Consider the following 17,785-nt stretch of genomic DNA (forward strand, 5'->3'; position numbering starts at 1 on the left):
GTTTCTTCCGTCTCGCACGTTAAGGGTACATTCTCATCAGTAAGGCCGAAAAATAGGCTATTTTCATGATTTTTTTTTTAGGAAAGTAATAAATCTAGACATTCGCGATTTTTCAGGTATATTTGTAGTACTTTTAAGTATATTTAAAAAAATTTTCAATTAATTTTATGATAACCCCGAGGTAGGGTACGTTGCGCCGTAGACCGCTGCGAAAAAAAGGACCTCGCTGGCGACCGTCCTACAGGTCATAAGATTCATCTGAAACAAAAAATGGAAAAAGATTCTTGTTTAGTATGAGTGTGGTTATGGCATGAACCACGAAAAATGAAATCTATCCAAAAATAACAAAATGGCGGCGTTTTGAAATTTATATGCGTTTTTAATGAATTTTTTCGTTACTTTCTTGTTTATAAAAAAATCAATTTACAACGTATCGGCATAATTGTGGTTCATGCGATAGAGAGTTTAATTACGCGTATTTAAAAAAAAAATACATTAAGATTCGTTGAAAATTGACTGAGTTATCACGGTCGCCAGCTCGAAAAACGTTGTTTTCCAGAAAACGCGTAAAGTTTTAAGTATAGTTTTTTCGACATAAATGTTTATATTTTGATATTTACCGCTAGTCAGCTATTCCAGGGCCATATAATAATCCTTCGGTTTCTTCAAAATTGACTTGCTCCTGCAATCTTTTATTTTGTCTGGCCATTCTCGCCTCGATTGAATGAATCGACGATAACCGCTCGGCGTCTTTTATGCGGTTAGCGTCGCGAGCGCAAGCATACTCGTATGCATTTGGGCCGATGGTGACTCCCATAATCGACATAATTTTCAAAATCGGTTTTAAACCTTCATTGAAAATACAGGTGGCCAAATATGTCGCAATATTTATAATATTGGAGGAGCAAAAAGAGTGTTTTGGAGCGAACTGCCACACAGTTTTGTTGAAACACTCGTTGTTGTTTTGTGTGAATCCTCCACAGCAGCGGTTCAACAAATCTTGCGATGAAAGGTCTTCATAAATGGGCCGAATTAATTCCTGCACGTTCGAGTCGAGAGAAGGAGGATGGTTATATGACTGTAAAGTTCCAGCTGCTTCCGCTTGTCGCCATTTACACCAAGAGTTTGGTCCACTTGGGCAATTCTCGTGCTGAGGCTCTTCGTCTGTCGATATTTTGTGGAAAAATGTTGCCCACACGTCGTTTCTCATTGCATCAACGTCACACGAATTCCGTCTGATTGCGAGTCCATAATAAATTGTTAATTCATTTATTAACTTGTCCGTGAGCTTTCCAGGCCCACGTCCTCCGACTTTTTTGTTGGTTTTTTTAACTTTCCGCAATCTTGAGCCCATCCTTTTCTGCACGTGGTTGATGCATTCTTTTTTACTAACTTCTTGGTCTTGTTGTAACAAAGCTTTAAAAGTTTTCGTATCTCCATCTCCAATATAGTTTGAATATTTCGCGTCGTGTAGATTTTCTGCTCTGGCAAACATTTCCAGCATTCCTTGCACTTCCATAGCTCCGGCACTTCCCTTGTGGTTGGCTTGACAATCATCCTCGTGTTCGCTGAACCACGTGTCAAATTCGGTGTCCGTCATTTTATTTTTATTTATGACGCATAGTTTACAAAAGGATGACTTTACCAACGTATCTAGCACTTTACTAGTATAATGTCCAATTACTGTGACAATACCAAACAGAGAAGAAAATCCTCGTCTGCTCCATGATCCATCTCCTGATACTGTCAAGTTTTTCTCCTCGTTTCCATTGGCAGCATTTTTTTCTTTTTCCTCTCGACCTGCTTTTCCGATGACTTCATTATACACAGCACTTACAGCAACGAATATATTGTCGACGGCAGCGTAATACATATTATTGCTAATTTTTTTTCCAAGATCCATCAATCCAAGAAAGGTATTAATGCCAGCTATTCCAACGCCCAAAAGTCTCATGACAAATACTAACCGCCGATTTATTTCGTAGGATTTGTTATTAATTTTTTCACACAAATAAATAAACTTCTCGTCACACTTACATAAAACAGAAAGTTGAAATCCCAAGCCATGTTCGTCTTTTTTTCCAAATTTGACATCTCCGTTACACTTTTTGCATTTTAAAATATTGGAAAGAACAGTAAAAACTAACGTGAAATTCACGACTGCATATACGTTACTCGGCGAAACAGTTGTTTCGAAGTCATCCGAACCGGCTATTTTCTTCGCTGACGTGCTGGCAAATTCTTGCTCATTTTCGTTTGTATGTTGATTCCCAGAGAATCTTCTCTTTGTTCCTTTTTTACCGGGACGTTTCGAACTGTATTTGTCGCTTTTTCTGTCTTGAGGCATTTTAAAAAATACACGCACTGAGACGTCAAAAACGCGGGAGACACAAAATCGCACACGTGTTTCTCGTACGTTATAAACCTGATTTCACCAGTGTAATCCCTAATAGTTCAGTGTAAAAAGGCTCCATCTAACGCCAAAAATAGAAAACCTTACGTAAAATCATAAACCCAAAGAAAGGTCGATAAATGTACGAGGAATATTCGGCGCTACGTACCTGAGCCGCGCGACGCTCGCTACCTGCTTTGACTCGGTCGGCTCGGAGGCTTATAACTTTTGAACCGTTACGAATTTCGATTTTTCCTTTTAACATGATATTCTAGACAGTTATAGCTATCGAATTCCGCAAAAAACAATTTTTGCCAAAATTTGACCCAACTGACGAGAATGTACCCTTAAGAATCAAGCTCGCGGGACAAGTTCTCCCGAACTCGGTTAGCTTGTTTAAGGTTAAGTATAAAGTTTATCCATTTGTACCTAAAATTCGCATATGTTACTCATGCTTTAGACCTGGTCACATCGGCAGTCAATTCAAAGGACGTCCCCGATGCTTATTCTGTGGCAAAGATAAGCACGACAAGGATGAAGAGTGCCCCCACAAGGATAACCCTCCCAAATGCATAAACTGTGACGGGCAACCTCCGAGCCACATCAGCGGACTGCCCGATAATTTTACAACATAAGCAAATCAACGCTCTGGCCGCTGCGGAAAATATGTCGTATATTGAGGCTAGAAGAAAGGTTAAAGGCAATAAACTCCCCGGCGATCCAAGGCTTGACTTTGTCAACTTTCCGAGTATGAGTACTTCAAACACAACGTTCAAGTTTCTCTATCGGTAGTAATCGTACACCGCCGCTTCAGAATAGGTTTAGTCCTTTTTTCTATAGACGGAGCTACATATTCAGACCATGATTACACAGAAAACCCCCAAACTTATGCTAATATAGCAGCTAGACCCTCTCATCCGCGCACACCTCCTCCGAGAGGTGCCGTCACTAAATTAATTAGCGCACGTAACGATATCAATTCTTTTCGTAGGCCACAATTCTCAGCTCAGCATTACGAAGCGTTGTTCTATCTAACGACAGAATGTCGAATGGCGTTATTGACTCAACTCCCTCCCTCATCCTGACTCCCACCCCGAAATCAGCAGACATGGCTGCTGATGACAGAACTCCTTTTACATCTACGTCTAATAGAGACTATGCACCCAACTTTTCATTTATAATACACCCGCTTCTACAAGAAGTCGAAGCATTTCTTAAGAATTAACTAGCTAACCTTTTCCACTCTTTCAGCCTTCAAGAATCTGTCAGCCATCAACCGACTCAGCATACCTCTCCGAATCTTAGCAGTGACATCTGTCACTGTTCCCGTTGCAAGGGCATAACTCCTCACTGGCGGAAATTAAAATCCTGCAATGGAATTCCAGAGGAATACAAAGTAAACTGCCAGACCTGCAACTATTGGCAGAGAAATACGATATCTTCTGTATACAAGAGACTCTCCTTTCGGAGGTGAGTAGAATAAGCGTTAAAGGTTTCTACGCTCTAAGGTATGATATTGTGAACCCGGGATTATGCGGCATTTGCTTCCTTCTAAGATCAAATCTTAAAGCTTCCTCTGTTCAGCTACCCTTCATACTACATCATTCTATTGAGGCGGCCGCCATCACCTTACCTTTCCAAGACAGTGAGTTACTCGTGCTCAATGTTTACAGACACCCCAATAACGACACCCCAGCACACGCGCTTAATGATCTATTTAACTTTGCATCTGGCTACAAATATGCACTCATAGTGGGAGATCTAAACGCGCATCACCGCCTTTGGGGCTGTGCACGCAATGATAACATTGGCATCCGGCTGGCATCTCGTATCGAGTCGTACAACTATCTTATACTCAACGACTCTACAAGTACGCGCTTTAATCCGAATACCAACAGTGGTTCCATCATTGACCTCGCCTTCGCGTCCTCGGACCTTGCTGGCGTCTGCTGTTCGCGCACTCTGGACGATCCCATGGCCAGCGATCACTATCCAATCGAAACTATCATCAACGGTACAGCGACCAAAGTTAAGCGTTTCGCATATAAGTTAAAACTAACCGACACTCAACTCTGCGAACTCAGCATCAGATTGGAGAAAAGTCAGGAATCTACGATCATAACTTCCGACAACGAACTTGAGGACTATGAGAATCTGGTAGACTGCATCAAAAAAGCGGCCACAGAAATACTTCGTGAGGAGGGCAGAGACGGCAAAGTTGGTCCCAGAAATGTTATTTATAAGGGTACTCCTGCCCCATGATGGAACGCGAAGTGCACCGAGGCAGTCAAAGAACGCAAAACAGCCTTGGAGGTTTTTAAGCGGGACCCTTCCAAAGATACCTATCAAGCGCTTAAACGTCAAAATAGAGAATGCAGGCGTCTTTTTTTTAAGCAGAAAAGGATTGGATGGCGCTTCTTCTGCACGAACTTCAGTTCTAAAACTCCTACCTCAGAAATATGGCGACTGGTTAGAGCCTTCAAGAATAAAGACAATAACGCTTTCACGGACTACAAAATCCTCGAGTCCTCGCAATAGGCAGCGATCGACAAATTGTGCCCACCTTCCTGCTCTCCACCACCAGCTCCCCTACTGCGTGACATGCAAAGGGAGGACGAACCTTCTCCAAACATACAGTTCTGGATGGATCAACCTTTTTCCATGAACGAGCTCAAATCGGCCCTGACATCTACTAAGGCGCCTTCAGCCCCGGGTTTAGATCAGGTGAATTACGCGATTATAAAGGCTCTCCCTGAAAGCTTCAAAGCTCACTTAGTGGACATTTTCAACAAATTCATCGCTAAGGGCACTTTCCCGGACAGTTGGAGGGAATTACTGTTTGTTTTAATTTCCAAACCAAACTCGAATGGCGTTCGCCCAATCTCACTGTTGTCCTGTTTACTTAAAACACTGGAAAAATGTGTTTACAATAGATTACGTTGGCATCTCGAAGCCAATGATATATTCTCAGAATCTCAATTTGGCTTCCGCAGTTTTAGATCGTGCAGCGACAGCCTAGCAATACTTTCAAACGCCATCCATCTCGGATTCATTAACGGCAAGTTCACCGTCTGTGTGTTCCTGGACATCGCGGGGGCATTCGACAACGTTAGGCCAGAAATACTGGAAGAGGACCTCAAGGAAGCTGGCGTTCCGGCGGGCATACGTTGCTTTATAGGCAACTTGCTGCGTAACAGGAAAATCTTCTTCTCTCGTGAAGGCAATATACAGGGCCCTTATAACACCCACAAAGGTGCTCCGCAGGGATCCATACTCAGTCCTCCGCTTTTTAATCTCTATGTCAAGGACTCTAGACGACAGTTAAGACCAGGAGTGTACTCCCTGGAATATGCAGATGACATAGTTGTCTATACCACCCACAAATCTATTGAGGAAGCGTATCGGCTGATGGAGGTCTCCTTAGGGGCATTGAATCGCTATCTGCGCGCTAGGAGCCTTGATCTGGCCCCCGCTAAGTCCCGCTGTATGGTGTTTACGCGAAAAAGAGTATATCGTCTTCCTAAACCCAACATAATGATAGACAGTATCGCCGTACCAATGGCAAGCGAATACAGGTTCCTAAGTGTTATCATAGACAATAAGATGAGCGGTAAGGCTCACATGAAATATCTACTCAACAAGGGCAGAAGAATTACTGGTATATTAATGGTTTTAGCGGGCACCAAGTGGGGCGCCCACCCGCAACTATTACTCTCGCTGTATCGCGCAGTCTTTAGAGGTGCCATAGAGTATGGCTGCGTCGTCTTTAAATATAAAGGCAATAAACAGCTCTTCTTTGCCATCCAACGCCTACAATGGAAGCTGTTAAGGTGTGCTATGAGCTACCGTATGTCTACGCCTATAAATGTGATCCTAGATGAGGCTAAAGAGCCTCCACTGTGTTATCGTTTTGCATACCTTATTCATTATTATTCGGTCAAAAGCTTCTCTTGCAGCTTTAACCCAGTTATAGAAAGCCTGGAAAGCGTACAGTTCAGCACATTTGGCGCTGTTAAGAGAGCCAAAGCATGCCGCATGATCCCACTTTTTCGGTCTTTCCTTGCAGTCAAAAACATACAAGGAGTTATGCATCGTTCAGTTGCACTTCCCTATTTCACTTACCCTTTCTTTTCACTCATTAATCAACCTGAATTATTACAGTTCTCTTACCCGAGCATTGACTCTATCTCCGCGCATGAAGCAAACTTGCATTTTAGGGAATTATTTGCGGAATACACGCTTGGAACAATCACTTTCTACACTGACGGTTCTAAGATTGATTCTTCAAGAGCGGTGGGTGCCAGTGTTTACTCACCGGACTTACCCATTGAAATTTGTTGCAGGCTCCCTCCCGATGCTTCCACCTTCTCGGCGGAAGCCTGGGCAATTTATGAAGCTCTCTTTGTCATTCATCAACTCCAAATTCCTTCAGCTATCATATTTTCTGATTGTAAAAGCGTTCTACAGACAATCACTTCGCATAACATCACACACAATAATTACATTATTACACTCATTCGTAATATGTATGTACAGCAGAGCAGTCACCGCGGGCTCTAGGATTGTGGTAGCGTGGATCCCGTCACACAAGGGAATTATAGGTAATGAGAGAGCGGACTCTCTGGCCAAGGAGGCCATCACAGCAGGCAGAAAATCTAACTTCAAGGTACCGTACACGGATCTCTATCACAGGTTTAAAACCATTCTAGATAATAAGTACAAAGCTTATTTAGAAAACGCGGCCTACACTAAAGGACACTTCCACTACACCCATTATCATACTGATAATGTCAAGCCTTGGCACTACCGGCTAATGCTCAGCAGAGCACAAATAGTCACTATTAATCGCCTTCGCAGCGGTCACTATAATCTGAACCTAAGTCTATTTCGCAAAAATATTGTCGATTCACCAGGGTGTCCTTGTGGGGACCCCTACCAAGATACAAATCATGCAATCTTTAGATGTGAATTAACCCGGGCCAACCCCCTCCCCCCTTTTCAGGTATCTCCGGGAAAAGTTCCCAACTCGTCCTATGGACATATTCCCCCTTATCAAGAACCCGGCTCCTAAGTTATGTCGTTTGCTTCTCTCTTATTTTAACTCCTGTGAACTCTACATTTAAATTTTCCGCCTTGCTCACCCCCTCCCCTCAATGCGTAACCATGGCTTACGCCAGACCTCGGCACCCCCACTATACCGCCAAGTCTCGGCAGCCCCCACCATACCCACTCAACTCGGCACTCAGGAACGTAGGTAGAAGAAGCGCTCCCTCACTAGCGGTACACGCACGGTTGGAGTAATAAATACATCTGTACTTGAGTGTGTCGCGCCACGTTGCGTCGATTAGATATTTCTGAATCGTTATAATAGTTATATAAAGGAAATAGGTGAGGCAATCGGAGCCAAGCGCGGTAGTCAATGCGCAGACAAATTGCAATAATAAATATATATATTAAAAACGAACGTTTCGACACTTTTTTTGTGTCATCCTCAGCGTAAAGAAGTTACATAAATTAAAATTTACATGAAAAATCGAGACAAAGTAGTGTATAAGAAGGCGCAGTCAATAAGTAAAATACAATAAATTAGACAATTAATAGTTATATAGTTATGATTCAACGTACGATCGCATTTTTTAAATTAACTAGATTAACTAGATTAATTAATTAACTGAAAATAGATGTAAATTGTATTTAGTCCATTTAATAATATTAACACATTTTTTATTTTTATTGATTATTATTTTTTTCGTCGACAAGTTCTTCTAAATTTACTTGAATTAAACTTGTAGCAATGCGCATTAAACTAGTTAATGTGCTTTCTTGTAATGACGATCGCTCTTTACTTTTTATTTGCTTCATTGAAGAGAAGGCACTTTCGCATAAATATGAAGAACCAAAAATAGAGTACATTTTAAGCCCGAAATCTCGCAATTTAGGATATTTTTCTTCTTCTAATAATTTGAAAAATTGAACTCCACTTTCATTTCGATCTATTAAAAACGGATCGGCTTGCAGATCGCACAATTCTAATCTATATTCTATTTCTTGGTCTTCAACTGAAACAAGAAGAGGATTGTTAAATAAAGAAAGATTAGATTAAAAATAAGAAATGTCTTGAAAACGAGCATTAAATTGATTGGTAATTTCTTCAATGTATTTAGTGAAATAAGCAAAATTTTCAGTAGGAAATTCTTGTTTTACTTGTGCGCAACAAGGAAAATGCACGAATTCTTCTTTAGAAATTTCGATTTTAAATAGGTTCAATCTATTTTTAAATCCATTTATGCAGTGAATTAAATCAGAAATTGTTTTGTTTTTGCCCTGCAATTTCAAATTGAGTTCGTTGATGTGCTTAGTTAAATCAGTAATGAAGGCTATTTCACTAATTATTTTAGGATTGGATAATAATTTTTCAAATTTAGACGTATCTGTTTTTATTTCTAATTTTAAAAATTCGAGTATCTCCTTTCTAATGTTGAAAAATGTATGCAGGCATTTCCCTGCACTTTGCAACCGCATGCTTCCCAGTCGCAACCCCTCCATAAGGGGTACCCCGAGGGTTCCTCCGAAGGGGAGAAGTCGGCGGCAGCAACGACGGGACGACCAGTCGGAGGACTTCCAGAGTCCATCATCCGCGGAGGACGCCCAATGCGACGAGGGGAAGGCCCTCCTTTAGATTATAAGTTGCGTGAAGCGTTCCGAGGACGGAAACCCATTATAAAAAATAAAGTTTCTTTTAGTTTACCATGATCCGTCCGGCGCAATAAGATAGAGGTTAGACGTAAGTTGCGCGACAATGATCGCTGAGCTGCGGTTCATTTAGTCCGTAAGGTATATTCAGTTTCATGACGATCCACAGAAAGTTTATTTTCGTTTGGCAAGAAAGTGCTCGGCTCGGACGTAAAACATTGTTTTATTTATGGCGCGTGGATCGCAAGGCAGCGCAGGATAGAAGGCACCGAGCCGCACACAATCTTCGATCCGGAAAAATACGGATGTGACCTCGCGACATAACGCGAAGCCGAACGAGTCCCAAAAGACGAGATTCGGGCCCGCGGTCAGCGGCCGCCCCATTGGGCGATCTAAGGGGCAAGGTAACCACCGGTGCCACGTCAGGGCATCGCGAGAGGCGGGCACAGCCAAACCGCGTCGCGATCCGATCACCGGGAGGCGAAATACGGAACCGCGGTCAATAGCCGTCCGATCGAGCGGACTAAGGGGCTAAGTAACCAACGGTGCCACGTCAGGGCATCGCGAGAGGCAGGCACAGCCGAACCGCGTCGCGATCCGATCACCGGGAGGCGAAATAGCGGGACAGGCGTCTTCTCCGAGGAAAAGCCGGCGGTGCCGCATCAGGGAGACCTGGTACACCCGAGGGACCAGGCGCCGTCGTGATCCGAACACCCGGACGCGAGTTACGGGGACACGGTCCGCGAAAACGATACCCAGACACCGGCTACGGGAACCGAGGCCGGAATACGGTCAGGGAGGGTCGTGGAAGCGAACACCGAGGGTCGCCGTCAACGGCGGACACCGCGTAGTGCACCTGGACATCTTCGTCGAGAAGTCGGTCCGGGTGCCCGTATAGAGACGTCATAGGGGTCGTGCGCATAGGTCGGCGCCAATGAAATGTGAATATTGTAAGTAGTGGAAAACCACTACCCGGGAGGCGATAAAGTATGTTATCCTTAAGGGCATGTAAGTGGAATTTTCCACCGCGAACATCTGGCGCGCCCGGAACTGGTAAACACCACATGTTACTGCGTAGTAACGCGCATTCCTCAAAGAGAAAGCGGCCGTGGCGCGATGGAAGGGGAAAATCCCTTAGGTGGGGAGCCGGAGAGCGGAATATTCCTCGAGGCAGTCTCTCGTGGGCGCTCGTAAAGGTAACATCTCTCTCGCGCGTATATCTCGGTGTGTCGTGGAAAGTTCGCGATCGTCCACCGGATTACGATAATTAGTTTACCACAGCGTCCGAAACCAACGGGAACGCCCGCGAAACGCGTTAATTGTCGCCGATACAAAAGGCGAACGGTCCGAGTGAACCGAAAAGTGAAACTTCGCACTTTGCGAGACGTGTGACCGCCATCTTGCGCGGATATTGTAACAGCAAAAACCTGTTTGTGTAAAACGAAGATTATGAATAAATGGAAACTACATTTGTGAAAATAAAAGAGTTAACGATTACTTAACTTACGTCAGCCATCTTCTATAATCGTTGACCCGGGTCGGAGTTTATCATCGGTGCTACATCAGTGGACATCGGGGATGAGGCACCAGCGGCGAAATCCCGAAAAATTATAGTAACAATTAAGTTGATTTACCACGGTACTTATACTTACCTCGGGGGAGTGGCGGTCAGCCATCTTGTGTACGCGGGGATCCTGGTCGGCAGTCAACAGCGGTGATCGATGGGCCGGCGACACAGATGAGGCACCCATTCCAAAAACCTGAAAATAATAACGATTAATTAAGTTAATTTACCACGGTACTTATACTTACCTCGGGGGAGTGGTGGTCAGCCATCTTGTGTATGCGGGGGTCCTGACGGGCGTTCAACAGCGATGATCCATGGGCCGGCGACACGGATGAGGCACCCGTTCTGAAAACCTGAAAATAATAAATATTAATTAACTTAATTTACCACGGTGTCGGGACTTAGCCTGGTGGCAGGCCATCTCGATACCACGTATACCGAGGCTGGTGATGAGCGTCGATGATCCGAGAGGAGACGATGGAGAATGGGCACCCCGGTCGAGAATCTGAAAAGGGGATTGTTTAAACAAATTAGTTGACCATACACTCATGATACAAAGACAAGGGTATGCTCACTTGGTGGTAACCCATTGCGCAGAAATACGGAATAGTGGGGATGTCACCATACGTACGTCATACTCGACTGTTTCCGGAACGGTTCGAGCAGGTTCGGCTCGAAATATGGCTGCTGTTTATCGCTGTCAGCAGTCCACAGCAGTCTACAGCTGTATTTATTAAAATAAATTGTGCGGTTAAAGTCTACAGCTGTATTTATTGAAATGAATTGTGCGGTAAAAGGGTGTAAAAACTATTATCGCAAAACAAAAAAATTGGGGAAAAAAGTGCAATATTTTTCATTCCCAAAAGAAAATGATATGGCACTAAAGTGGCTCGAAGTGTGTAAAACACAAGATACCAAAGGTAAAGTACCGTAAAAATAATTTGTGACATTACTGTAATAAATGATACAAACAATTCATTACATTCTATTTTCTTTCTGCTTTATTTGTGCATGTAATGCACTCTCCTTTGTTCCGTATTGCATAATTTGGACTGCCAACTTTACCAAAACGTCACACTAACGACTCGGCTGTGACAGTGTCCTGACACTGGAATATATAATGCAATATGTTGTAAATGAAACGTTCATTTCGTGGAACATTCGGGATTTTATCGTTACCTAGTCAATTGACGTCAAAAGTCTGTCATTTTGACGTCTTTTGACGTCAATTGACGTCAAAATGACGAGTGCTTGTTACCTGGGTAATATACTATTTGTATGTACATTTTGTTGTTTAGGAAGGATATGTTCAGTTCATTTTGAACCTTCGTGTTTTACAAAGTCATTGCAGCAGCAATTGCTAGGGTACTCCCCGAGAAAAGGTCGCAAACTAAGAAACGATGCAATGCCTACGTTGCATTTGTTTCACAAATTGCAAGTGGAAAAAACTCCATTGCTTGATAACTCTGAGAAAACAACTGTTGCTTTATTGCATGTTGACGATGTCCCTAATCCAATGACAAATACGTCGATGTCCACCGTCAATAAATCTGAAGAACCGATAAATGCATCGACACACATCAATGATTCCACCGATGTCATCGATGCTGTCGTGTCTACAGACGTGGTGGATGTATCATCGACGAGTATAGAAGATACGTCCAAAAATACTACGGTTGCCGTAATTAGTTCACCTGCTGCAACGAATCTTTGTAGCCCCAATAATGACATAGACTACATGTAAGTTCTGTGGTAGTGAAGAATATAATGTTGTATCTTGTTTTTGAAGAAAAAATGTAATATTAAATTGTTATTGATATTACAGAACACGAATCAGTATTGTAGAATAGTATATGTCGTTTCTGAGTTAATTTTAATCGTGCATTAATTTTATTGTATTTATTTTTGGACTGTTTGACAAAATGTATCTATTAATTTTCTCCGCATGGTATTAGTCTTATGTACGTTAGTCTTATATACGATATATAGATACGATATAATAGATTGTTCGCATTTTATTTATTGCTTTTAGAAAAAAACTGCAATGGGAATTGGCAGTCTTGAAAAAGAAATTCAATATTTATAAGAAGAAAAAAGAAGTTGATCTCGTTGCAATGAAGAAGAAAGTGCAGCAGTTCAAGCGAAATCAGTCATTTGAAGCTGACAAGAAATATGAAACGAAGATGTACGATGTTTTGAAAAAGGTATTCACGCCAGGACAAATTCGTATGCTTTTGAATCCTTCTCAGAAATATGTAAATTGGTCTTCGGAAGATATAGCCAGTGCTATGTCATTGAGATGCGTCAGTCCAAAAGCATACCGGTACCTCAAAAACGTTATGAAAATACCGCTACCATCGCTACAAACGCTTCGAAGGTGGGCAACCGACATTAATGTAGAGCCAGGTGTTTTAAATGCTATACTCGATTGCATGCGGTTCAAGAGTAAAAGCATGCCAGATTTTGAAACATTGGTTATATTGACATTTGATGAGGTGTACTTATCCAATAAAGTAGCTATTGATAGAAAAAAACAGCAAGTTGTAGGTCCACATAAAACATGCCAGTGCGTCATGGTCCGCAGTTTGTTTGGAAATTGGAAACAACCTGTATACTATAATTATGACACACCTATGACTAAAGATAACATTTTGCACATTATTTCGCGATTGTACAATGTAGGTTATACGGTTGTTGCAATGACATGCGACATGGGCCCGACAAACATGGCACTGTGGTTGGACCTTGGCATAGGAATAGCACCAAAGAAATATTATTTTCAGCATCCTATAAACGAAAATTATAAGATTTATGTATTTGCAGATATGCCACATCTGTTGAAATTGGCGCGAAATCATTTCCTTGATAATGGATTTAGTGTGGGGAAACATCGGGTGGATAAAAAATGTATTGAGCGAATTTTGTCCATTAATTCGAGAGATATGAAGATATCTCATAACATTAGTCAATATCACCTCGATGTTCAGGGATCCGAGCGACAAAAAGTGCGTCCTGCCGCACAATTATTATCTGAAACAACAGCTTCTTCCACCGAGTGGTACGGACAAAAAGGATATCTAAATAATTTTGACTGGGCGGAAACGGCGCGAGTAATTCGTTTATTTAACGATTGGTTCGACATTTTTAACGCGAGTTCAAAATTCGGAAAACACGAGGGTAAAAACGCATATGGTGTGATTCTACAGAAACAAAATAATATTTTATCCGAAATGAATAAACTTATGCATGAAATTAAAATTGGAAAGCATAAAACCTTGATTTCCTTCCAGAAAGGAATCATTGTTACTAATAATTCTTTGCAGGAGTTGTTACCTTATGTCACCAAATTATGCTCCGATTTTAAGTTCAATGTTGAATACATATTAACCAGGCGATTAAACCAAGATGTATTAGAGAACTTTTTTTCATTTATAAGGGCCACTGGCGGCGCTTATGACCAGCCAACTGCTTTAGATTTTAAATATCGATTAAGAAAATACATCTTAGGGAAGCAGTCGAAAAATCTATTTTGCAACATAGGTTCTTCTAATGTTATGTCAGATTCTGATTCTCCGCTTGTAAGTAGCGAATCATGCCATATGCTGAGCGAAATGCTGACACCCTATGTGCTGCCAGGTGAATCCCACAACGAAGAAGAAGAACTGTGTGAATATAACATTAATAATAATAATGTAATGCGTGACATATCTAATGATAATAGTAATAATAATGTACTGCGTGACATATCTAACGTTAATAATAATATTATACTGCGCGACAAATATAATTTTAATAATAATCATGTACTGCGTGACGAATATTACTCTAGTAATAATGATATAGCCATATGCGATTTATCTACGTACCATGCAACTGTCGAAGAAGAACAACTTCTTGCGTCTCTAGATGACATGAATATCACGGACATTATTGAAGACGAGGGCTTAAAATATGTGGCTGGGTATGTAGCCTACAGATTTAAGTCTAAATACCCTCAGTTAGGAGTCGAAACTCGAGAAATGCCGACTATAAACAACGGAGATTGGATACAATTTATTTCTCGCGGTAAATGTATGTACCCCTCAGAAGATATGATAGCAACTGCGCGAATAATGAATATCGAATTCGAAAAATATCACGGATCAAATCTTCGAAAAGATCAATTAATATTTAATAAATTGGCTGATATTATACATGACAAAATACAACCAATTCAACTACCACGCGATGTTATTTTGTGCCTCGTTCGAACACGAACATATATCCGAGTTCGTGTAATTAATCGACAGATATGTGAAAGCAATAGAAAAAAAAATAGAAGAAGGAAATTAGTAAAATTTACTAACAATAAAATATTTTAATACACATCTTTGTTGTTTTTTTTTCCTGGAATACATTTCTTTCATTATTATTTTAAAATTTATTAATTTAATATTAAATTATTTAATTTACTGTTTTATTTCTTAATCCCTTAATTTCGCTTTTTATACATTTTTATTTAAATAATAATTTATCAAATTAATTTATTGCCCATTTCATTTACATATTTATTATTCATCTAATTAACACTGTTAACAATTTTAATACTTTATTGATAAAGTATACTTTATTAATAAAATATTATTATATATATATATATATATATATATATATACATACAATTTAGCCGTCAAAGAACCTCAAATATATACTTTGTATCTCACATCTTAGTAAAGTATTTCGTATTAACGTATGTACTACATTATAGAAATTTTACAATAATGTATAACTTTTGTATAATGTATAACTTTTATGCAATGACGTCTAAACAATGGCAAAATAGTAACTTTCTATAATATGTATTGTAAAGAAATGATAGTAACTTCGAATTTACCGCATAATGATGACGTATGAATGGTGACAATTCTGATTGGCCGTTGACCGTCACGTGATTTATATATGCGCGTAAGCATACCCTTGTCTTTGTATCATGCATACACTCATAAATACTTACCTTCTCGGTGGATTGAGGACAAACCGAGTGGCGACCGATGACTTAGAGGGCATAAAAGAGCGTTCCGTGACCCAATGTTATACCGTTCGGTTACAACTTAACCACCGAACATCGCTGTGTAGTGGCAAATCGTGAAATTCGGCATGGACTTCTTTTAAATACGCTTCAAATTTTCGGTGCGTGAGAGATTTATTTCTTCCTCGAATAAAATTAGTTATTTTCGTCACAATTTTGAGACCTTCAGAATTTTTTATGATTTTGCCACACAAAGCATCCTGGTGGATTAGACAGTGTATTGTCGGACACATGATTTCATGTTTTCTTAAAAAACCGCAAAAACCTATATTTTTTCCAACCATAGCATTTGCTCCATCTGTGACTATAGCTGTGCATTTGGAAAAATCTACGTTAAATTCCTTAGCTGTTTCGTAAAATGCATTAAAAATGTCACTACCTTTGGCAGTTCCATGCAAGGGAACCAAAGATGACATTTCTTCGTTTACGGTAAAATCGTTTTGAACAATCCTTATAAAAATGATTAACTGGCTGACATCTCTAATATCCGTACTTTCGTCCAAACAAAAAGAATAGTACTGACTATTTTCTATTAAAAATTTTAATTTTTTAACTAAATATTTATTAATGTTGGTTATTCTTCTTGATATCGTTCTGCAGGATAATGAAACGTTTTGAAAATTTGTTTCAGCGTCGGTATTACCGAAACATTTTGCCATTTTAATGGCACATTTTTTAATCAACTCCCCGTCAGTAAATGCATTTTTATGTTTTGCAATTTCAAGTGCCACGGAATATGAAGCAATTAAACTTTGCCTCTGCACGTTTATTTCACAACGACGAGGTTCTGACGTTGTTGTTTGACACATATTTTCTTTTAAGTTTTTGATCAATTTTCGGCGATCTTCATTTTTAATTTTCGCCAAATCTTCGTGTTTTGTTACATAATGCCTTCTAATATTAAACGTTCTTAAATTTGATAATTCAAATCCGCAAACAAGACATTTTACAGAATTGCCTGCTAAAACAAAAAGGTAATCGAATTCCCATTTATCTTTTAATTGAAATTTTGACCTTTCATTCGATCGACGCATTTTAAAAATGCTAAAAAAATTATCAACAATATAAACGGCGAATATGAGTCAGGCGCGCGGAACGTGGTGCGCAATAAAAATTGAGACGTGTCTTCAAATGTAACGAACGTTTCGGCTCTTCTTTAGAGCCATCTTCAGCATTTATTAATAAAAAGGCTTCTATTTCTGCAGAGCTCGAGGTAGAAAGCTCCCTCCTTGAGGAGCAGTCGTGACAAGCAAGCTGGTAAGCACAATTATAATGGACATTTCCACTGTGAAACAGAAGGAAAAATATATTTAATTGATCGTTAAAGGAAACCGAAAAAGAAAGGAGAGAGCTCACCTCAAGATCTACAGCAGTCAAAAAAGTACAAAAATTAACAAGTCGTAGCAGTCAGGCGTGAATTCGAAGAGTCGCACATTTTGGAAATTAGATGCGAGAATAAATTTCAGTCACACGCGTGTCGGTTGGAACCGAAGTGAGACAGCGGGTCGCAAGTATGTAGGTCAGAAACGTTATTATAAACAGAGTAACGTCGCCGGGGAAGGGCGAGACCAAAAGTTAAATATTATTTATGATGGACAAGTATGCGTGGTGTAGACTGCGATGTTCTAAAATTCTGGTTTTTAGTTGTCTACCAGTCTGCCCCACGTATGATGCGTCGAAATCTCGGCAAAAGATCTTATAGACCACATTACTCGTTGCGGAAGTCGGAAGAGCATCCTTCTAAACTTTGATAAATTTGTTTAATTTATTAACGCTGTAGTATGATAAATAAGTGTCTGATTCCCTGAAAATATCTTTTGAATTTGACTGAAATTGAAGGAAAAAATGGAACGGTAAACCATTTTTTAAAGACATCGTCGTCAGAAGTATCAGATTTTGTTTTTTTGTTTGTTTAAATAATAGACTTTTTATTAATAAATGCTGAAGATGGCTCAAAGGAAGAGCCGAAACGTTCGTTACATTTGAAGACACGTCTTAATTTTTATTGCGCACCACGTTCCGCGCCTGACTCGCATTCGCCGTTTATATTGTTGACATTTTCACG

At 40.4% G+C, this 17,785-nt stretch overlaps 2 protein-coding genes across 4 annotated transcripts; one reads left to right on the forward strand and one right to left on the reverse strand.

Annotated features, from left to right (window-relative positions):
- Positions 1–512: 512 nt before the first annotated feature.
- Positions 513–2,347, reverse strand: LOC139780229 (uncharacterized). Its single transcript, XM_071718765.1, has one exon. The coding sequence runs from the start codon at positions 2,345–2,347 to the stop codon at positions 623–625; it is 1,725 nt and encodes a 574-aa protein (XP_071574866.1). The 3' UTR covers positions 513–622.
- An 8,966-nt stretch (positions 2,348–11,313) lies between these two features.
- LOC139780225 (uncharacterized) lies at positions 11,314–15,019 on the forward strand. 3 transcript variants are annotated; one of them, XM_071718759.1, is made up of 4 exons: positions 11,314–11,572; positions 11,951–12,392; positions 12,685–13,029; positions 13,476–13,662. In XM_071718759.1, the coding sequence occupies exons 1-4, from the start codon at positions 11,431–11,433 to the stop codon at positions 13,516–13,518; spliced, it is 972 nt and encodes a 323-aa protein (XP_071574860.1). In that variant the 5' UTR covers positions 11,314–11,430; the 3' UTR covers positions 13,519–13,662. The 3 variants fall into 3 exon arrangements, with proteins under 3 accessions (XP_071574860.1, XP_071574858.1, XP_071574859.1); XM_071718757.1 differs by having other exon boundaries at positions 11,315–11,572; positions 12,685–15,019; XM_071718758.1 differs by having other exon boundaries at positions 11,315–11,572; positions 12,209–12,392; positions 12,685–15,019.
- Positions 15,020–17,785: the final 2,766 nt, after the last annotated feature.

The sequence above is a fragment of the Temnothorax nylanderi genome, unplaced genomic scaffold (assembly GCF_030848795.1).
Source record: "Temnothorax nylanderi isolate EJ_2023f unplaced genomic scaffold, tnyl_v1.0 TNYL_tig0268_pilon, whole genome shotgun sequence".
Lineage (NCBI taxonomy): Eukaryota > Metazoa > Arthropoda > Insecta > Hymenoptera > Formicidae > Temnothorax > Temnothorax nylanderi.